Source organism: Podarcis erhardii (genome assembly GCF_964252035.2).
Source record: "Podarcis erhardii genome assembly, chromosome: 13".
Taxonomy (NCBI): Eukaryota; Metazoa; Chordata; class Lepidosauria; order Squamata; family Lacertidae; genus Podarcis; species Podarcis erhardii.
Window position 1 is genome coordinate 32707596 of NC_138502.1, and position 22205 is coordinate 32729800.

Sequence of the window (22205 nt, forward strand, 5' to 3'; positions counted from 1 at the left end):
AAATATGTTTTATGGAATCGATGTCTTGAGCACACGAGCAAAGTCTATCCTTGTAGGGAACTCCTCTCAACCTGCCATCCAACACTGCAGAAGGAAAGACGTTTAGTCTGGCTTTGGTGAAAAGCCTTCCATAATCTGGTACTGTCAGGTTTATAATGTAAGATGTTAACTTAAAGACATGCCCATATTGTACTCCTACTGCCAGCGGACCACAGACTGCGTGTGATCGAGATAGCAAGTCACTGTGTGCCTTATCCCATTATTGTTGTTGTTGTTGTTGTTGTTGTTAATAATAATAATAATAATAATAATAATAATAATAATAAAAGATTAGAATCTTCCCTATGCAGGACATTCGAAAACTCGAATTAGGGTTAATAATAATAATAATAATAATAATAATAGAAAATAGACACCTAAGACTTTAAATCCAAAAGGCGGCATCCAATCGTTCCTAAATCGAGTTTTCGAATGTCCTGCATAGGGAAGCGTCTCATCGGCGCCGGAAGTGGGGGCTTTCGCTGCGTTACCCCTTTGGTTTCCGGGTCTTCCTGTTTCCCGTAGGGGCGCTCTGGGACTCCCCCGCTCTGTGGCCGCCGTGCGGCGGCGCCGTCGACGACGCGGGGCGGCGCTTAGAGGTCCGCTCTGCCCGCCCCTGTCGCTGGCGTCGGAGGTCCCGGAAGCGTAGCCGGGGCTGTTGGCGATGATGGCGGAGAGTCCGGCTGCCGAGGAGGCGGCTGCGGCTGCGGTGCTGGCGGCGGCGCCGCCGTCGAGCGCGGGGCCGGGAGCTGGAGCGGGCGGCGGCGGCGGCGGCGGCGGCGGGCCCGGGGTGTTCTTGCCGGCCGAGATCTGGGCGGTGGCGGGGCTGGGCTCGGCCGGGGCCGCATCCGGAGCGGGTGCGGGAGTCGGGGCTGGCGGGGCCTCGGTGCCCGGGATCCCCAGCTCGGCCGCCGCGGCTGCCGCGGCCGGGGTGCTCCTCTCGCACTCGGCCTTCTGGGACCCCACCACCAGCGGCGACTGGGACGGCGAGAGGCCGAGCCCGGCTTGCCTGCTCCGCATCAAACGGTGAGAGACTTTCCGCTCCCCGGGCGAATGCCGAAACCTCCCACTTTCCAGATTTCTGGCCCGGAAGGTGTGGGTGGGGTAGTGTTCCTGAGCGTGTGCAGAGTGCGTAGTACGCGCCTTAATTCCCCGGGCATCTCATCCTGTCTGTGCATACATCTGAGGGCGGAACGGGGCAGGGAGAGTTTTCCTTCTCCATCAACTCGCCCAGGAAAGATTTAACTGCCCCACTTTCTTGGCAGTGATTCAGCGTCTGCAAGGAATTCCCCATAAGCGAGGGTGGGGGACCGGAGGCCCTCTGGGTGTTGTTGTAACTCCCATCGGCCCCAGCCAGCATGGCCGGTGGTTAGGGATGATGGGAGTTGTAGTCCAACAACTGGAGGGGGGGGTATAGTGTGACAACTGGTGCGGCGTGGCCGGTATGCGGGTGCCGTAGCGGAGGGGACCTGCAGCACCTGTTGCATTTCCATATGGCTTGTAGCTCTTAAGGGAGTGGTGTTGTGCATCTGTTAAGCAAGAGTTTGGGGGTATAAACTCCCTATTACAACAGCCCAGGTAGATTTAAGATCAACAGTGGCTTTCACAGCCCTGAAGGTGATATAACCTTATGCTCAAGCATCCCTGTAAGGAGGATATCCTAGATTGTTTCCACCCTAGGCTCAACTTCCTTGTTCTGTATCAGATTACAATTGGCATATAACATATTTAGAGCCTCGTTTTCAAAATATATATATATGCCTTGCTAGTGTGTAGCATCCAAGGATAAGGCAACTCATTTTTAGAAGTTTCTTTGGAATTAGAATTATTTGGAATTGTTGTTTAAGGTCCCAAATTTTGGCGTTGGCTTTCTCCTTTGCTGAAGTTGGCTTGCTTGGTTTACATGTGATGGAAAGGTGTGAAGTTTTATTTAGGCTGATTTCTTTCCAGCTCCTTCTCCCAGTTCAGAGATCAGGCTCTTTCCTGCTGCTAACCATATAAACTTGGGGAGTGAGAGACATCCCAGTATCTCCCACTATGCTGCACAATTAACAGTGCATTCCAACACATACTCACTTTATTTTATTTAGGACTCGGTCACAAGTTTAGGTTTGCATTCATAATCAACAATAATGTAAAAAAAATTGTTTTGTACTCATAATCAATAACATGACTAAAAATGTTCCTTTAGCCCACCATGCTGTAAAGGATTTAGGGTTAAAGGGGCAATGGGACATTTGAAACATATAAAAATTGTGGAAGTTAAAAATAGCCCTGTTAAATCAGACCAAAGGGTTCTGTTCTCCTTATGGACAGCCAAGAAGCAGGACTGGCTCAATAGCATTCTTCCCCTCATAAGCCCCAGCAGCTAGTATTTTGAGCCGTGCTGCTACTGGAGGTATTGCAGCCATCATAACTAGGAGCCATTAATACCCTTGTCAGCCATGAATTTGTCTTACCCTCTTTTAAAGCACTCCAAATTGGGGACCACACCTGCATCTTGTGGGAACCAGTTCCCTAGTTCAGCGATGCCCTGTCTGCCTTGGTCTTGAATCTTCCACCACTCAGCCCCAGATTCTATCATCATGAAAGAGGGAGGAAAACTGCTCATTTTCTCCATAACTTAATACACCTCTATCATTTCCCCCTTACTTGCCTTCTTTCTAAACCAGACATATCCAAAGTCTGTTTTGGGGGCCTAATCCAGCCCGCCTGTCGGTTTAATCCGGCCCCTGTGGCAGCCTATCTCCTGGGGTAAAATCCTAAAAAGGATGGCCCTCACTCATGTTCACTTCATCAAATCCGCCCCTCTTTGAAAAAAGTTTGTGCATCCCTGTTAAACTAACAAGTCCCAAATATTGTAATTCCTTGATTATTTGAGTTGCCCTTTCCTTTACCTTTCCCAGCTCTTTTTTTGAGGGGTGTTAAGCAGAACTGTACCCAGCTGAATACGATTGTTGTACCCTAGGTTTGTCAAAATGCCTGATGCAGGCAGTTTTATTTTGGAACCCTTTCCTAGCGAACTGTGATATGGAATTTGCCTTTTTCACATCTGCTGCGCATGCTAAGTAATTCTCACTAGGCACCCATAGACGGTAAGCTCTTTGGCAAAGGCTGTTATCAGCAGCACGAAAATACGTCCGTAGCAGCAGCAGTTATTTTCCAGAATGCTTTCCACCTTTGTGTTCCCTGTATCTTGCAATAGCCCTGAGAGGTAGGCGGTTGCCATCTCCGTATAGCTGGTGTGGAATTGCTGTTATGGCCCAAGGACATAAGCTGTGTCCTTGGCAGGCGTGGAATTTGAATGCAGGCCTTGAAATGAACTTCTCTGTGACCTGGGTTACATTTGTTCAGTACTTAGTGTGCTGTTAATTAATGCTTTAACATGTTGTTGTGAGAGGCTGTTCCATCTGCCCAGAAGCTCTCTTCTGGGTATAGCAGAGAAGGAGAAGGCCAGAATGCACTAGCAGTAAGAATTCTTTTAGCGTCCCCTCGGCTAACGTTTTTGGATAATGTGAGGAACTGCAAGGGGAAGGAAAGTCCTCCATTGCAGTCAACAATATCTCCTTTGCGCAAACAATACTCTGTGTTGAATCGTTGCCATCTCCAGTCAGCACAACTAGGTGAGGCCTGCGTAGCAGATTCTGGAGATCTAGATCTTAGGTACGCTATCAAGCAAGTGTTACTAGGCAGATGTTTCGGGTGCTCTGGTAGAAGGAGGCTTCCCAGGCTTGTTTTAAAGCTTGGAAATAACTGGGGGGTGGAGGGAGGGACAGTTTGGGTTTGTTCCTAGAGCTGAACGCAACCACTTCAGGAGCAGTTACGCCAGTTCCACGTTTAATCCCAGGAACAAAAGCCTTATTGTCTGTGGCAAACCAAAACGAAAGTGAACTTGTAGCAGCCTTGTTTCCCAGAAGTGTGCTAGGACTCCTCCCTCCTCCTTCCTCCGCGGAGTGTGCTGTTTGTTATATGCCAAAACAGGTGTTGGTGTTATGGGCCGAGGGCTGCAGTGAGCCTGAGAAGGACTGCAGTTGTTATAATGTGCTGTTGGCACAATTTATATGTACGGCAGGAGATGCCAATTCACCCTGCCTGCTCTTTAACAACTGTCTATTGTTCAGTGAGAAGAAGGAAGTGTGGTCTCCCCACCCACCCACCCCACTGCCGCCCAGCTAACTTTGAGTCCACAACCTCTGACTTTTGATGTAGGTGTGTTCTCGTTAAGCAGAGTTCAAACCAAGAACATTTTCTGTTGTTAGTGTACAGTCATGGGGGAAAAAGAAAGTGCATCCTCTTTGAATTCTGTGTTTTTACATATGAAGACATAATAACAATCATCTGTTCCTTTAGCAGGTCTTAAAACTAGGTAAATACAACCTCAGATGAACAACGGCATGGCATATTGCACTATGTCATGATGTATTTAACAGAAATAAAGCCAAAATGGAAAAGCCATGTGTGAAAAACTTAAGTTCACCTTATGATTCAATAGCTTGTAAAAAGTTAAAGGTAAAGGGACCCCTGACTATTAGGTCCAGTCGCAGATGACTCTGGGGTTGCGGCGCTCATCTCGCTTTATTGGCCGAGGGAGCCGGCATACAGCTTCTGGGTCGTGTGGCCAGCATGACTAAGCCGCTTCTGGCGAACCAGAGCAGCGCACGGAAATGCCGTTTACCTTCCCGCCAGAGTGGTACCTATTTATCTACTTGCACTTCGTGCTTTCAAACTGCTAGGTTGGCAGGAGCTGGGACAGAGCAACGGGAGCTCACCCCGTCGCGGGGATTTGAACTGCCAACCTTCCAATCGGCAAGCCCTAGGCTCTGTGGTTTAACCCACAGTGCCACCCGCGTCCCTTCAATAGCTTGTAGAACCACCAATAATGTGAAGCAATTGTTTCCTGTAGGACTTTTTCTGTCTCTCACATGGTTGTGGAGAAATTTTGGCCCATTCATACTTGTTCAATCTTTTTCTAATTGTACTGTCGCGAACTTTAACATTTAACATGCTAACTGTAGGGCCTGAGATGTACCATAACTTTGGTTTTTTTTTTTTTGCGATTTCTCTGAGCATTACACGGTCTGACCTTGGCGTGAATTTGCTGGGACGTCCACTCCTGAGAAGATTGGCAACTCCAGTTTTGAATAATCTTTCCCACTGTAGACAATGGACTTAAAGTTGGTTGCAAATGGGCAGCAGTACTTGCTTCTCTAAGAGCATTGTGTCCTCTTTCGTCCTTGGCACTGTGTTAAAACACACCTGAATGCTCCAGACCAGCAAACTGCTAAAATTTTGTCTTTTATAGAGGTGGGCACACTTGCTGATGATCAATTAAGCAAGGACATTTGATTAGCACCCCCTGTCTACTTAGCCTCTTAATTCCTATGGAAGCTGTAATGGTGTACAGTGGTACCTCGGTTTAAGAACAGTCCTGTTTACGAACTATATGGTTTACAAACTCCACAAAAACCGGAAGTAGTGTCCCGGTTTGCAAACTTTACCTCAGTCTAAGAACGGAAGCTGAATGGTGGAAGGGCACCGGCGGTGGGAGGCCTCATTAGGCAAAGAGCGTCTTGGTTTAAGAACAGACTTCCAGAACGGATTAAGTTCGTAAACCAAGGTACCACTGTACTTAGTTTTTCACACATGATTTCTTCATTTTCGCTTTATTTCTGTTAAATAAATCATGACACGGTATAATATGACATGTGTTGTTGTTCATCTGAGGTTGCATTTACCTAATTTTAAGACCTAAGGAACAAATGATTGCTATTATGTCCTGATGTGTAAAAGCACATAATTCAAAGGGGGTGTACTTTCTTTTTCCCATGACTGTATGTGTGTGGTAAGAGTTTGAGGAAGCAGTTTCTCATAGGCCAGAGAGGGTGATGAAAATGTGTCTTTTCACGATTGAATTGCCCCTCCCTCCCTCTTCTGGTGTCCCAGCCTAAGCTGTGATATTCACAGTGTTTCAAAATCCTGGGCTTTCCCTTTTCTCTTCATTTCCTTTGATGGGCTATATTGTAATATGTGCTTGATTTGGAGGTGCCCATGTAATGTGCCATGCATTTGGAAGGTAATAAGTTGTGACATAGGAGGAAACGAATATGGATTAAAATGGGACAAAGGAGTGAGGAGGGAGGAGGGCTATGAAAAGCACAACACAACTTTATGGAGAGTCCTTTATAGGGGAGATCTTTATATTTGTTTTCAGGAGTCTTTTAAGATTGACTGCCTGCCTGAAGCCATGAGGACAGAAACTTAGGTTTCTTTCTCTCTCTCTCTTTTTAAAAGCAGGGCTGTTTCTCAAGAATTCAGCAACAGGATTTGGGTACAAAGCTGGAAGCTCCAGCAGTGTTTCTCAAACACTGTTGGAGGTCCCCAGCTGTTGTTGGACTACAACTCCCATCATTCCTAGCTAGCAGGGCCAGTGATTAGGTATGATGGGAGTTGTAGTAGTCCAACAACAGCAGAGGACCCAACTTTGAGAAACGCTGCTCTAGAGAAACGCTTGACTGAGTAATCCATTGCTGCTATTATTATTTTTGTTTCCCAGAGATATCATGTCTATCTACAAGGAACCCCCTCCTGGAATGTTTGTAGTGCCTGACCCCCATGATATGACCAAGGTAGGTGGTATCTGAATGCCTTCCTCTGTAGTGGGTCCTGCCTGAAGGGGTTTCCTGCTGTTTTTAGGAGGGCTGGCATACTGAAGTTCACCTTGCTATGACTTGAAATTTCATTTATGGCAGCAGCCTGTGGGAAAGGGTAGCAGAGCGATTGCCACAGGGGAAATTAGGCAAAGTGAAGTTTGCACAAAGCTTCTTCATCCTTAGGCAAATCTTTTCAATTCATGATCTGCTCACCCTGATAAATGTGTTAGAATGAGGGTTTTGGGTGCCTTTTCAAAAAGGAGAAGGAAGCAATCTCCAGCTCTGTTTCTGATTTTTATTTTATTTTTTTAAAGCGTTTATTAATTTTCCAATTAAAACATCTAATTAACATATCAAATCAAATCCAATGAAAATAAAAAAAAACTAAAATAAAATAAAGTCCAATTGTCTTCCAAATTGTAATAATTTTTGTTTTGGCTTCCCACGGTCTGAATTCCGAAGCGCTTTCAACATCATAGTCCTGCCTCTCAGCATCAATGTTTTCCATAATTCCATATCCGATTTTTTCCTCCACGTTTTGACTCTGTTTATGTGATCCTCATTCATGTCAGAAAACAGATACTTTTTTTCCTATGGAGTGCAGATTTGTCCGTATATTGTACTTTTTCAACTGTTTTTGTTTTTTCATCGCACCGCTTCATTTAATTGCATCCAAATCCAGAGTTCTGTCCAGCTCTTTGAGAATTGTTATTTTGGCAGCTCCCAAATCGTTCATCTTTCCCGTCCAGGTGTTATCAAAGAAACACAGAGAAACCTCCCTCTGAAACTCCTTGTTGATTTATTCTTAAGCATTCTGAATTTTAAGGAGGTCTGCCCCTGAGTCACAATATTTCACTGGCTCTCTTGGTATATCTCAGGGATCTGTTCTTTTTTTTTAAAAAAAAAAGTAGATCTCACATGCCTGAAGTTTGACCACATTGAGTGGCCATTTAGTTGAAGGTCAAATGAGGCCTCGTTCATACAGAAGATGTGGTATACACCCTGGAACAGTTTTTATCACTCCACACCACAGGTGGGGAAAGCTCCTCCATGAAAAGAAAGCCCATGTACGCCTGAGACTGGGCCTTGTGTTTCTTGTCTGCTGCTGTGGCCAAGTGGATAGGAAGCTGTTCTGTGGGTTCAAAGCCCAGGAGTTGTATCTGTTGTTGCCCTTGTTGTGACTGGGGTTCTTATTTGGGGGGGGCGCGTCCGTGCAAAAGGTAAGTGGGAACATTTCTCCCCCGTCCTCCTGATGGTGCTCAGCCCTCACCCCTCGCTCTGCGGAAAGAGCCACTGGGCGCTGCTGCTGTTTAATGGGTGCCTGTCCTTGTGGGGCAAAACCACAAAACCAGTTGCTTTCGCAGTCCTCCACCTGTAGTGTGAAGAAGTGGTGTGCTCCAGAAATAATTTGGGCCTCCTCACCTGCTACCTGTGTGAATTTGAGCTTGATACTTGAACCTGAAGGGGCAATGAGTTTTCCCTAATGCTTTGTAGAGGATCTCTGTTCTCTCCCCCCCCCCCCCTTAACTCTCTTAGCGGCCGGCTTGCGTCCCGCGCAGGCTCTGCCGACGTTGCACCCAGTTGGAAGTTTTTGCGCGAGCTGGGCTTTTCTCTTGCAGATTCATGCGTTGATCACAGGCCCCTTTGACACGCCTTACGAAGGGGGTTTCTTCTTGTTCCTGTTTCGCTGTCCTCCAGATTATCCCATCCATCCGCCGCGGGTCAAACTGATGACAACCGGGAATAACACAGTGAGGTTTAACCCTAACTTCTACCGCAATGGGAAGGTCTGCCTCAGTATTCTAGGGTAAGGAGCTGAGCAGCGTGAGCTGCTTCGGGGAGGTCCACACTTCTGCATGCAATTATCATGTCGATGAAACGTGTGTGTGTGTGTTTCTGTTCAGAGCCAGGTAGGTTGATGATGATCATCTTGCGGGAACGAGAGGGGCAGGCTTTTTCACTGGTAGCTCCCCTTGCTACAATATGGGAGGCCCCCAAAGGTATTGCCACTCCGCCAGCTTTTGAAGTCACACCTGTTTAGACAAGTATTTCCCTGCTCTTCCTAACTTGGATCTCCCAATTTGATTGTTTTTAGCTGTTACGCTTTTTGAAATGGGCTTCCTCATTTATATATATGTTTCATTGCTGTTGTTATGCTATGACTAGCTTGTATTTTTTTTACAGTTGGCTTCATTCTTGTTTTGCTGTTGTCTTTTATTTTTCGTGAACCACGCTAGTATTTCTTCTTAAAATGCGAGGCTTCGAATTAATTATATTCCTATCATCATCATCATTTCCAAAACAGGGCACACTGGGACACATGCTTGTCTGGGCAGAGGGGTCTTCTTGGTAGTGCTCCCTGCCTTGTGGAACGCCCTCCCACCAGATGTCAAGGAAATAAACAACTATCTGACTTTTAGAAGACATCTGAAGGCAGCCCTGTTTAGTGGCTGGCTGCCTTCAGATGGCATAGAACAGGGATGTCCAATAGGTCGATTGCAATCTACTGTTAGATCCCCAGGAGGTTTTAGTTGATCGCGGTCGATTGCTGGGTCCCTTTCCTTAGCGTTGGTAAAATAGAATCCGGCCCCGCCTTCCATTGTTGCACGATCTGCAGAACGGAAGACTGAGTTTACTCAGTGAAGCTGTTTGTTTTCCCAGCGATCTGTTGTTGAGAGACTGTTCCCCTTTCTCCCTGAAAACGGTCAGCAGCTTAGCGTTGAACTCCCCAAAAACGTGGCTTTCCTCCTCCCGTTAAAAAAAGCTTAACCACTTTAACCTGAACCCCCCGAAAACAGGGCTAGATCACTGCCAGTTTTGAATTCTGTGAGTAGATTGCAGTCTCTTGGGAGTTGGCCACCCCGGCATAGATCATTTGAGCATCTCTGGACATTGAAAGGAGTCTCTGCCATCAGCCAGATGCGCGAGAAAGTCATGCACATGGTTGACAGTGCTTCCTGTAACATCCAGAGCTTCTGTTCATTTGGCTCAGCTATCAGCAGCATTTAGTTTTCCTTTCTATATTTGCATGGGTTTTTTGTGGGGGGGAAAGGTTGGTTTCAAATAGCATTACATTTTCAGAAACCACAAAGCATTCTCTTGAAAGTTTGGGGCGTTGCTTTTTCCTGCTGATCCTGTGTGGTCTTCATTTCCAGCCCTCCAGCTGAGAGCTCTTCAAATCAAAGTACGACAGGAAGCGGCCATAGTTGCAGATTTTATACTCTGCCCAGTCGCTTGTGCCCTTCGGCCTGTTTCTGTTCGCAATGGCCAGAGGTTGACAGGCCCCTTGCTTGCGTCGTGCATCGTGGGGGCAGCGCCGGTTTGGGTGGTTTTCTGCCTCTGACTTGGTTCAAAAGATGGTGCTTGAAAAAGAAAATGACGGGAGCTGAATGGAGCTGCTGTATTCAACATCCTTAAGAAAGTTAGATCGGGAATAGAAAATGACCGTCTATGGCAGGCTTCCTCAACATTGGCCCTCCAGAAGTTTTTAGCCTACAACTCCCATGATCCCTAGCTAGCAGGACCGGTGGTTAGGGATGATGGGAATTGTAGTCTCAAAACATCTGGAGGGCCGAAGTTGAGGAAGCCTGGTCTATGGCAGGCATAGGCAAAGTCGGCCCTCCATATGTTTTGGGACTACAGCTCCCATCATCCCTGGCCACTGGTCCTGTTAGCTAGGGATGATGGGAGTTGTAGTCCCAAAACATCTCGAGGGCCGAGTCTGCCTATGCCTGGTCTATGGGCTTCCAGGCTTGAGAAACAGCATCATTTTGTAATATCCCATTGTAGTCTTTCTCAACTTAATGCTTGACAGACGTTGGGCCTTATCTCCGATCATCACTGACAATCTGCTGCGTTGACTGGGGCTGGTAGAATTTGCGCCTGGGCAACACCAGTTTGGAGAAAGCTAACATGACTCAAGCATGAAGATTATGATCTTCCCTAGTAATACTGTCTTGTGTACGAGCTTCAAAGTAACAAAGCATGTATAGAGAGGAGGAATTGGGTATCCCACAGCTAAGCAGGGTGGATTTGATTTAAATCAAATCGATTTAAATCACTAGTAGGTAAGACTTGATTTAAATCATTCTTTGACAGACTCATTCTTACTGGTATAATCTTAATATTTACAACCAGAGGAAGGTTCCGTCTTTGGAATAATAAATTTTCAGAGTAGGTTTTTTTTTTTTACAGTTCTATCAAATATTACTGATTTCGTTATACTATTAGAGTTACATAGACAGATAATTATGAAATTATTGTGAGGTTTAATAAGTTAACTGTTTACATTTGGACAAGTTTTCTGCTGTACTTTATTGGAAGGAGAAAAATTATCATTTCCTTAATAACAATTTAAACAATTTACGTAACAAAAACAGTATAGCATATGTATCCATGTTTGTCAACTGATGTGGGTGAATAGTTTAAAAAACATACAAACAACTTAGACTGAGTTTTAGCACACATTAAAAACTTCAAACAAATCCTTATTTCCTTATGAGTAGCCTTTGAACTATAATGTAATTTAAATAGAAAAGTATCTTTAGAAAGATTTTTCCTCCAAAAGCAATTTATTTTTAAAATCCTATTTAAATTTTTTTTAAAAATCTGGTTTAAATAAAAAAAAATCCTGTTTAAATTTTAAAAATCTTACTTTTTAATTTTTATTTTAAAAAATCATTGATTTTTATCCACCCTGCAGTTAAAGCGTTCTTTTCTTTGTAGGTTCACTAATGTTCAGACATGGCCTTGGGCAAGTAAACCAGATTTACTTGCTACACTTTGTCTGTTAGCCACAAGTGCTTTTTAGGATATATATGGATTTGGAACCTTTTAGGATCTAATTGGATTCGGGGACGCAAGCAAGCACCTTTTACATGTTATTTGGGAAAAATCAGGAAGACCCTCTTGTACTGGCACCCTGAAAAAGCAAGGGGCAGGGACACCGTGCTATGCAACTTCATTATCCTGTTTTGTGTTTCTGGATTTTTATTTCCTGTTTTCATAGTGGAGCTTTTTGCCCTTCATCTCTGGACAGTGGGAATGCTCCAAATAGAATTCCTCAGATATTTCACACAGCTTCTACGAACTGAGGTTGTAGACACAGTGTGTAGCTGGTACTTTGAAAGAAGATGACAATGCCAAGAAACAATGGAATTTCCGACTTGTTTATCACAGACGTTTGCACGCATTTGCTTGATTGCCATGATTTATTCTGTTTCTCCTAATTACGGAGACTTGCCAAGGAGATGCGTGGGGTGTTGACGCCTTGAGCCCTGGCCACTGGGAATCCTGCCCCCTTGTCCCCCTCACTCCCCTAATCAGCCAGCTCCCAAGGTTTCAGAATTCCAGTACGTTTGATAAGAGCTAGACATCTAAACAGAAAAGGAATGTGAATACTTAGGAGGCTGAATTCTCCCCTCACTGCCAGACTATGTGTGTGGCTCTTGTGTGAGACTGAATGCACACAGCCCTCAATTCAGATTGTATACTGGAAAGATGCATAAAAGTTTGGAATGGTTTTATCACAAAACAGTAATTATCCATCTTCATAGCATGTGTGTGTGCGCGCAAACGTTTTCACAACTACCTTCAAAACAAATACAGTCGAACCTTCGTTTACATAACCCTCTGGTTACATAAACTTTGTTGTTGTTTTTTAAAAAATAATATTTATTACTTTTAAACACTACAAAAAAGGAAAGAAAAAAGAAAAAAAGACAATACAATACAATATAAAAAGATTACAGAACACTAACACAATAAACAAAACAAAAACAGTTTTAACACACATCATACAATTTCAATATCTTATCTTTCATTCACTTGTTTCAATGACCTCCTCACACCTCCCTTTTTGTATTCCACTTCTATTAATTGTTTCAGCAATTCCTTTCCATCTTCCTCTATTTTCTGTCCTATAATTATCTTAACATATTCTAACCTTATTTTTCCTTTAATACTCTAATTATCTATTTATACCCAATTCCTTATAACATTTCTACTAAAGCCATATAACTTCATTCCAACATTTTTCTAACATTCATTAATTTTACAATATTTCTATAAATAGTCTTTAAACTTTTTCCAATCTTCTTCCACCGACTCTTCTCCCTGGTCTCGGATTCTGCCAGTCATTTCCGCCAGTTCCATATAGTCCATCAACCTGGTGATCTTCTGTCCGATGCTCTTAGCTCTTTTCCAAGTCCCTTCTGCAGATCCTCTTCGTATTTATACAAAAACTTTATTTTGTCTTCTACTGATCTTATTTTTATTTTCCTTCCTTTGAAGCTGAAGAATAGACCTTGAGGAAACTCCCACCTAAAGATGATTTTAAAAAAGTTTGGAATGGTTTTATCACAAAACAGTAATTATCCATCTTCATAACATGTGTGTGCGCGCAAACGTTTTCACAACTACCTTCAATACAAATACAGTCGAACCTTCGTTTACATAACCCTCTGGTTACATAAACTTTGGGGGGTGCGTGCGGCAAACCCGAAGTATTTTACTGGGTTTTGCCCCCACGCACATGCACAGGTTACAGAAACCTTGGGATCTGACCGGACCTCCAGAACGGATCCCATCTGCAACTGGAGTATTCATAAAATGACTTCCTACCCTCACCTCCACAGTGCTTTTACTGAAACCTTTTTTTCTACTGCATTACATCTTTTTATCTATTGCAAAAAAGTTTTTCGTGTTACAATTATTTTGCTGTCTATCTGCTGTTGATTTTATCTCGAATCCTGCCTGCAATTTCATTTATACCTATACAATTTATCTGCTACATGTGTCACAGAATTGGGCTTTTCTATCTTCTTTGCTTGTTTAGTGGTTCTTGCCATTACGTCTTCAATTTTTTCCCCACCACCCTGAGGCCTGGAAACTGTTTGGTGTTTTTTTACTACCTACCTTACCTACACTGGAAACTGTCTTTTTTTACTACCTACCTACCTACCAACCTACCAACCTACCTACACACACACACACACACACACCTAGGCCTCTCACAAGTTACAAATCGAAGTACATTGAAAGCCACACATCATCCACTCCACTTTACAGAATTGTGTTTGTTTGGCTGTGTGAAAATAAACTCCTGTTTCTTGCTGTCTGGCAGTACGTGGACTGGTCCGGCCTGGAGTCCTGCCCAGAGCATCTCTTCGGTCCTTATATCTATACAGTCCCTGATGACTGAGAACCCTTATCACAACGAGCCTGGCTTTGAGCAGGTAAGTAGCCTGAATAGTGGATTAGTGCCCACTTTACGGAGCTCTTGGTTACAGGGACAGGGAAGTGGCCGTCCCATAACAAACTGCTCTCTTAGAAACGGGAATGTCGGCAGAGCAATAAGACCCGTTGAGGTTTGATCTCCAACCCCTACATCCTTTTAAGTAGACCCTCCCAATTCAGAGGTTTGGCATGTTGCTGCAGGTGGGGCCTGCTTCCCTGTTGTGTTAAAACAGCTGACTGCATTGGGACAGAGTGGAAAGGAAGAATGCCTTGAGCAGCCCTGGATAACTCCATATGCTGCAATCCGTATACACGTATTCGCAACTTGTCTGCAGAGCAAGACCATGCATGGAACCTCTTTGGGATCTTTCATGGACCATAGCTCTGGTTTGAAATAGGATTGTCAATCCACTTTTATCGGCGACTGGCCAATGTTTCCAATGGGTATTGTCAGCCATACTAATTGGAGGCATTCCCAGTCTCTCTCTTCTCCCCCCCCCCCCCCCGCCCCCGACAAGACCAAAGTTGTGGGCCGTGTGTCTTGAACTTCGTAAAAGGTGACTTTTGTTTTTTGGTCACCGATCTCTTGCAGGAAAGACATCCGGGAGACAGTAAAAATTACAACGAGTGTATTCGGCACGAGACTATCAGGGTCGCTGTGTGTGACATGCTAGAAGGAAAATGCCCTTGTCCGGAGCCTTTACGGTATGTTTGGGAGTCTCAATTCATGGGTTTCAGGCATTTAGCATGGAGAAGGGGAGAGGGAGGTACCCCTTAGTCAGACTTCCTGTGCTGTTTGGAGTTTACAGGGTTAACAGCTCTGTGTGTGTCCTGCATCTGGGGAGTTGTTTTTCTCTACATCCGGGGAAAGCTGAGTCCTTTGTCTGTGAGTTACTTTCACTTTTTTGCCGAGAGAGAGAGAGAGAGAGAGAGAGAGAGAGAGAGAGAGAGAGACGCAGAGACACCAAGCCTGCCGTCTCCGATGGTCTGTTTATTATTTTAGCGTTCCGATGTAAATAAAGCTGTTAGGTTAGAGGAACAAGAGCGTGTGGACTCTCTCTTCTGCAAGCTCACTCACACCAGAAGCACGCGTTGTGCTGCTCTGCTGCAGGTCCAGGAATTCTGTTGCTGTGGAAACGTACAGGACCTGAACACTCCCCCCCCCACTTAGAAAAACTGTTTGCCAGCATGAAACCCCTAACTCGGCATTCAAGAAGAAGAAGAGTTTGGATTTGATATCCCTCTTTATCACTCCCCTTCAGGAGTCTCAAAGCGGCCAACATTCTCCTTTTCCCTTCCTCCCCCACAAAAAACACTCTGTGAGGTGAATGGGGCTGAGAGAGTTCAAAGAAGTGTGACTGGCCCAAGGTCACCCAGCAGCTGCATGTGGAGGAGCAGGGAAGCGAACCCGGTTCACCAGATTACAAGACTACCGCTCTTAACCACTACACCACACCTTCATTCATTCATTCATTCTTGCAGCTGCATGATCATTGTCCGCATTCTGTTCCTTCCACTCCAGATTACCACTATGTACCTTGTTAATTCAGACCTTTTGCTGAGGGTATTTGTGCAAGCAAGGCAAACTGCAGTACAGTCGGACCTTGGTTCTCGAACGGAATCCGTTCCAGAAGTCCGTTCGACTTCTGAAAACATTTGAAAACCAAGCGTGGCTTCTGATTGGCTGCAGGAGCTTCCTGCACTCAATCTGAAGCCGCGTCGGATGTTCGGGTTCCAGAGAACGTTTGCAAACTGGAACACCCGCTTCCGGGTTTGCGGCGTTCGGGAGCCAAAACGTCCGAGTTCCAGGGCATTCGACAACCAAGGTAGAATTGTATTCATGGCTCCATAGAAGCTCTCCCTGCTGTCCGCCTCTTAAGGTTGTTGTTTTTTATAGTATTTTGGTCAGCAGGTCATGCATGAGGGAGGGAACCAAAGTACATTGCACTGTGGGGAAATGTTAGCTATTGTGGTTGTTTTTAAGAAATGTGCACGTGACAAACTAATTTTCAAGAGCACGAACTATGGCAGTAGCCCTTTTGTTATAAACCACCTGTCACATCCTTGCTCTGCGGCCTTACGGTTTGTTTTGCTTGCTAGGGGTGTCATGGAAAAGTCCTTCATGGAATATTATGATTTCTACGAGGGGGTATGCAAAGAGCGGCTTCACCTCCAAGGACAGACGATGCAGGTAAGGATCAGATAATGTCTATGACTGCCCACTCCGGAAGGCAGCCTCCGTGTTTTTGTTTTAAATTAAACAATTTGGATTGCCATATTTCCTTCCCTCTTGAGAAGTGGGCTCGTTTGCTCAGCTGAGGGTTTTCCCAAAGGGCAAATTGAAAACCTGAGGTATGGGGGACAAATTAGGAGAAATGACCAATTGCTGGCATTTCTGAAGCACCAGGAACTAGCTGGAAGTATATTGTGGGATGCGGGTGGCGCTGTGGTCTAAACCACTGAGCCCCTTGGGCTTGCAGATTGGAAAGTTGGTGGTTCGGATCCCTGCGACAGAGTGAACTCCCGTTGCTCTGTCCCAGCTCCTGCCAACCTAGCAGTTCGAAAGCACGCCAGTGCAAGTAGATAAATAGGTACCACTGTGACAGGAAGGTAAACGGTGTTTCCACGCACTCTGGCTTCCATCACGGTGTCTTCTTGCGCCAGAAACAGTTTAGTCATTCCAGCCACATGACCCGGAAAGCTGTCTGTGGACAAACGCTGGCACCCTCGTCCTGAAAGCGAGATGAGCGCTGCAACCCCATAGTCGCCTTTGGCTGGACATAACTGTCCAGGGGTCCTTTACGTTTCACCTTTTTTATATTAACGTGAGCAGAACGTTGGAACGAGGGGGTGAGAGGCAGGAGACTTGAATAGATCCTGGTTATTGGGAAAAGAGCATCCAGCAAGGGGGTGGGGATGAAAGATTTAAATTCTCTAATCCAGGAAGTGAGCTTCCATGGCTGTGCTCTGCTTCCACAGTCAGAGGCATTCATGCTTCTGAATACCAGTTTCTGGAAACTACAGGAGGGCTTTTGTGCCCGGATCCTGCTTGACAATTTCCCACAGGCATCTGGTTGGCTACTGTGCAAACAGGATGCTGGACTAGACGGGCCTTTGGCCTGATTCAGCAGGTTCCTCTTAGGTTATAGATAGATGTCAATATACAGTGGTACCTTGGGTTACAGACACTTCAGGTTACATACGCTTCAGGTTACAGACTCTGCTAACCCAGAAATAGTACCTCCGGTTAAGAACTTTGCTTCAGGATGAGAACATAAATCGTGCTCCTGCGGCGTGGCGGCAGCAGGAGGCCCCATTAGCTAAAGTGGTGCTTCAGGTTAAGAACAGTTTTAGGTTAAGGACGGACCTCCGGAACAAATTAAGTTCTTAACCCGAGGTACCACTGTAATAGGAAGCTATTTTTGGAAATTTCAATAAATATATATATATTTTTTTTAAGTAATAGGAAGCTATTTTCCCTTTACCGAATGTCATTTTTCTCAACTGAAGCACATGTTCCAGTCTGATTTGCTAGACTTGGGTTTCCAATCTGATCCAGCAGTAGTTGCCCTGCTCCTCTCGTGGCTTCGGGGTTGTTAAAAAATACTTGCTGCTTAGAATAATATTGATCTTGTCAAGCGTCTATTACTTGAACTGGTTACAAAAAGCCTTGGCCACCCTGTTTCCAGTCCATGTGCAAAGTAACCCTGGCAGATCTTGATGCAAGTTGTTTTCACCCCGATCAGACAGTTTAACGAACTTAAGAAAATGTTCAAATGCTCTTTCCCTAAAAAGCCTGAAGCCTTCCTGCTAGGAATTGCGGGCAACGAAATTCCAAAAAAGCTCAGGAGAGTCTTTATGTATACTACAGTTGCTGCCAGAATTTTATTCGCAAAAGGTTGGAAGGGAGAGGACAACCCATCCAAATTAGACTGGCAAAATAAATTAAGAGAGCACGCTGAATTGGCGAGGCTATCAGCAAGGCTACGAGGCGTTACAGATGAAAAATTTATCAGAGAGTAGGGCATATATATGGGACGCGGTTGGCGCTGTGGGTTAAAATACAGAGCCTAGGACTTGCCGATCAGAAGGTCGGCGGTTTGAATCCCCGTGACGGGGTGAGCTCCCGTTGCTTGGTCCCTGCTCCTGCCAACCTAGCAGTTCAAAATAGGTACCGCTCCGGCGGGAAGGTAAACGGCGTTTCCATGCGCTGCTCTGGTTTCGCCAGAAGCAGCTTAGTCATTCTGGCCACATGACTCGGAAGCTGTACACCGGCTCCCTCGGCCAATAAAGCGAGATGAGCGCCGCAACCCCAGAGTCGGTCACGACTGGACCTTATGGTCAGGGGTCCCTTTACCTTTACCTTTAGGGCATATATATAGAATTTTTGTAAAAGAACATTGTCAAAATATTAATCCGTTGGCAGGTTTCGATTGACTTCTGGGTGCAAATAGGATAAGTTTACGAAATTTAAAGTAAGTTAAATAACAGGGAGAAAATAAAGATAAGTGCGTAATCAGGGAATTTAATCTGGGAACTTCATGGGAAGATCGGAGGTCATGTTAAACTTAATTACAATATGATGTACAAAACAAGTATCAATTAAGAAAAGAATAATTGTGTTTTTTATCATGTCTTTTACATCTGCTGATTATTTCTGTTATACAGTTTTCAACCGATAAAGCATTAAAAAAAAGTAATTTTCATCCCGTCTCCTCTCCTCTCGCAGGATCCCTTCGGCGAGAAGCGAGGGCACTTTGACTACCAGTCTCTTCTGCTGCGTTTGCAAGGAATCCGCCTGAAAGTTCAGGAGAAACACCAGCAGGAGAACCCAGAAATAGACTCAGAAAGCAGCTCCTCTGAGACAGAGACAGACACTCAAGGGAGCATTAAGGCTTAGGTGCCTCCCACCTGACCACTTGAGAACCCAAGATGTAGGGGTGGGATCTTCTGACTCCAGGCACTGCGGAGGAACCCCGGAGAGACCCAAGAACCAGTCCGGTTCTAGAGCGGGGAGAACCTGGGCTCAGCAGCCACCCCTTCATTGCCTCCTCCAGTGCTCTGGTACACGCTGTTTAAAACAAATGAGGATTTGATGCTAAAACTGAACCGGGCTTGTGACAAGCTGTCTTTTGAAAGTGGCTCTTTCTCTGCCGGAGACCCGTGAGCAAAAATGGCATAAAGGCATTCTGGAAGAACCCGTGACGGGTTGGTTTCTGTCCTCCCCATGTTTCTAAAAGAGCAGGAGGTAGAGCTTCCCTCTACACCCCACCGTCTTTTGTTTCAAAACATGCCGCATATACCCTCAGCGCCTCCCTCCCAGCGTTGCCGCCTCGCCCCACAACGGGATGGACTCCCAGCTCTACCAAGTCTGTAAAAGCACCTTTGACCATTTAAATAATCAAGCCCTGTTTTCATATTCACTCTGTTTCCCAGTTGGGTTGGTGTTGCCTGTCCTAGACAGACCAAAGAGGAGGAACTTTGGCCGGAACTGGGCTTTTGTGGCGATTCAAAACGACGACGACGAAAAAGCAGTTTCCAAAGCTTTATTCAACTCTAGAGCTCCTTTTAAATAACCCCTCCCCAAATTCGGAATCCCGGCAGGAAAGAAGGAAGAGACAAAACTGGGAGAGATCCTAAATTGTTAATGTGTCAGCATTGTGAGCAACCCAGCCAGCGGCCTTCAAAAGGTGAAGTTGAGCAGGTTTCATGGCCAGTGTTTTTGTTTTTATTTTTTGTGATCCTTGGAAGGAGTCATCATTCTGGCAGTTCATTTCCTGCAAGTGGCATATAAAAATTTTTTGGAAGGTACAGTATTAGAATTTAGTGAAGACAGGTGATTCTATGCAGCCATTGATTTTGTTTCAAGAGAGAGAGAGCAAATATAAATTAACGCAGCACCAAGAGAGAAAAAAGCAATGCTAATCTTAAGCTTTGGCATAGCAGACTTCTCTGTTCAAAGCAACTCAGATCTGCAGCTTTGGGGGACAGAGTTAGGAGTTCAGTGATGTAGAGGAGGATACAAACTAATGGAAGGACAGCAATAAGCATCAGTCCAAGGCCAGGGCAGAAAACCAGCTGTTGAGATCTGTCGAAGGATTGGCTCTCGTCAGGAGCCTCTATTGAAACCGAAGAAAAGTTGCACATGTGTAAGTCTGCCGAATCTGCCGTAACTCCCTTCTCTCCGAATCACTTTGTCGTGCTACAGACCAAGAAGCACATGCCTTTTGAGGATCGAATTGCGGGAGAACGTCTGGCCACCCTCCCAGCTGGCAAAGTATTTTATTTTATTTTTTACTTTTGAAAGTTCAAGCTGGTTTCTACGTAGAAAGGCTCGGAAGCCTTGTGAGCACCTTTCACTTGCTCTCCCCCCCCTTCTTCTTTTAGAGACCCTTTAAGACTTTTTTTTAAATGGGGGGGGGGGAGCTCCTGACCTACAGATGCACACCCAGATCAAAAACTTGGCAGGGGGAGGTGAGCAGATGCTAAAAGTGGCCAGGCCAGTAGGACGCGTTTCACTCAATAGGTCCAATCCCAGCTGTAGGAACCATGCAGTTCCTACCTGGCCTCTGAAAGGAAGTTCATGTGTGATTATAGGCACTGTTTATCTGCAAGCACAACACCAGTCTTGCAGCTACTCCTGCCTCTCCCATGTAGAGTACGATGTGCTGCTGCTTAAAACTAAAAGTAACCCCCCATACCTGCTTTTTGGAGTGGAATGCCCTATTGTTTCTCTCCCACCCGCAAGGAGACAAGACACTCCCATGGATTACGAATAGCCGGTGGAATCAAAAGCTTTGTAATGCAAGTTTGCATTTAGATGCCTTGTGGAGGGGGACCTGGTGAGGACGAAGGCAATCTTATCATGTTTGTGTTGATCTCATTGGGTGCAATCCAGCAAAACGAAAACAGAAATCAGTCGTGCTTCACCTCCACTGAAATCAAAGGGACTTGAGTGCACATTTAATGTTTTAAGTCTCACCGAAATCAGTAGGACCTAGGTAGGACTTCTATTCTCCGAACTCTGCCGATTGTGTAAGTTTGGCTTTCCCCCAGTCTATAGTCACCAGGACCAGAGGTGTTCCGGAATCAGAGTACCCGTTAACTTCAAGAGACCTTAGCTCCAGATGCATGTTGGCTGTCGAACCATTGCATTACATTTCTTTTAAGAGACAAAACGAAAAGAAAACATGAAAATGCCTTATGTGGTTATTTCTTTTTCACACGGCTCGCATGTGGATGTAAGAAAACAAAACAGAACAAAAAGAAAATATGGTTTTCTAGCTGCCCATAGTCATCTGTTTTCTGAATGTTTTCCATTTCAAAAGTGACAATCCTAGATGACTGATCTAGACAAAATGTTTAGTGACGAGACTTTTAGGCCTAACAAGCTAAACACACTCGAATGCACAAGGGTCTTAAGAAAAATAAGAAATCCTTGTTTATATACAATTGTACATAATTTTTTTTTTTTTTTTTGGTGCAATAAAGTTTGTTTTGGCAGGATCTTTGTCCTTTGTCCTGGATTGGTAAAACAGCGGGGAATACCCAAAAATGGGGTCTTGTTTTCATAAGCAGCTTACTTCCAGGCCCCACATATGCCATTGGTTGGTGGGACCAGTGGCAAAGGGGGCAGGGAGCAATGATTGCTGTACTTCCTACAGAATAAATCAAAAGTTTATGCACACACCTTTCTCCCGGTGTTAGGTAAAGGAACCCTGACCATTAGGTCCAGTCGTGACCGACTTGGGGGTTGTGGCGCTCATCTCGCTTTATTGGCCGAGGGAGCCGGCGTTTGTCCGCAGCCAGCTTCTGGGTCATGTGGCCAACATGACTAAGCCACTTCTGGCGAACCAGAGCAGCGCACGGAAATGCCGTTTACCTTCCCGCTGGAACGGTACCTATTTATCTACTTGCACATGACGTGCTTTCGAACTGCTAGGTTGGCAGGAGTCTCCCGGTGTTAGAAACTCATAAATATAAGCCAGGGGCCAAATGGCTCCTTAAACCAAGGTTGTAGTCACCAAAACAGAATGTCTAGTTGCCATTTTGGGGCAAGACTATATATATATATACATTATATATATATATTTCTTTTATTACTATACTGCCCTATACCCGAAGGCTAGTTGAGCTAGATGAAGAACTTTGAAAACTTACAAGAAGAAAAGTCAATTGATTCAGCGACAGTCCACATATATATAGGCCTATTCCTGCCTTTCCCCCCCTTTCCAGGTCATGTGGCCAGCATGACTAAAGCGCGTCTGGTGCAACGGGACC

General features: G+C 45.1%; 1 protein-coding gene across 1 annotated transcript; it reads left to right on the forward strand.

Annotated features, from left to right (window-relative positions):
• Nucleotides 1-688: 688 nt before the first annotated feature.
• Nucleotides 689-21431, forward strand: UBE2Z (ubiquitin conjugating enzyme E2 Z). Its single transcript, XM_081835055.1, has 7 exons — nt 689-1065; nt 6593-6665; nt 8309-8496; nt 13813-13924; nt 14518-14630; nt 16026-16116; nt 18655-21431. Exons 1-7 carry the CDS (start codon nt 704-706, stop codon nt 18823-18825), a joined length of 1110 nt encoding a protein of 369 aa, XP_081691181.1. The 5' UTR covers nt 689-703; the 3' UTR covers nt 18826-21431.
• The last annotated feature ends 774 nt before the right edge of the window (nt 21432-22205 follow it).

What these genes read in the sequence shown, in the direction of transcription:
- UBE2Z (XM_081835055.1), top strand. Translation starts at nt 704, where the DNA reads ATGATGGCGGAGAGTCCGGCTGCCGAGGAGGCGGCTGCGGCTGCGGTG. An exon ending in ACGAGCCTGGCTTTGAGCAG is followed by an intron (nt 13,925 to 14,517) that starts GTAAGTAGCCTG and finishes GATCTCTTGCAG; the next exon opens with GAAAGACATCCGGGAGACAG. An exon ending in CCTTGTCCGGAGCCTTTACG is followed by an intron (nt 14,631 to 16,025) that starts GTATGTTTGGGA and finishes TTTGCTTGCTAG; the next exon opens with GGGTGTCATGGAAAAGTCCT.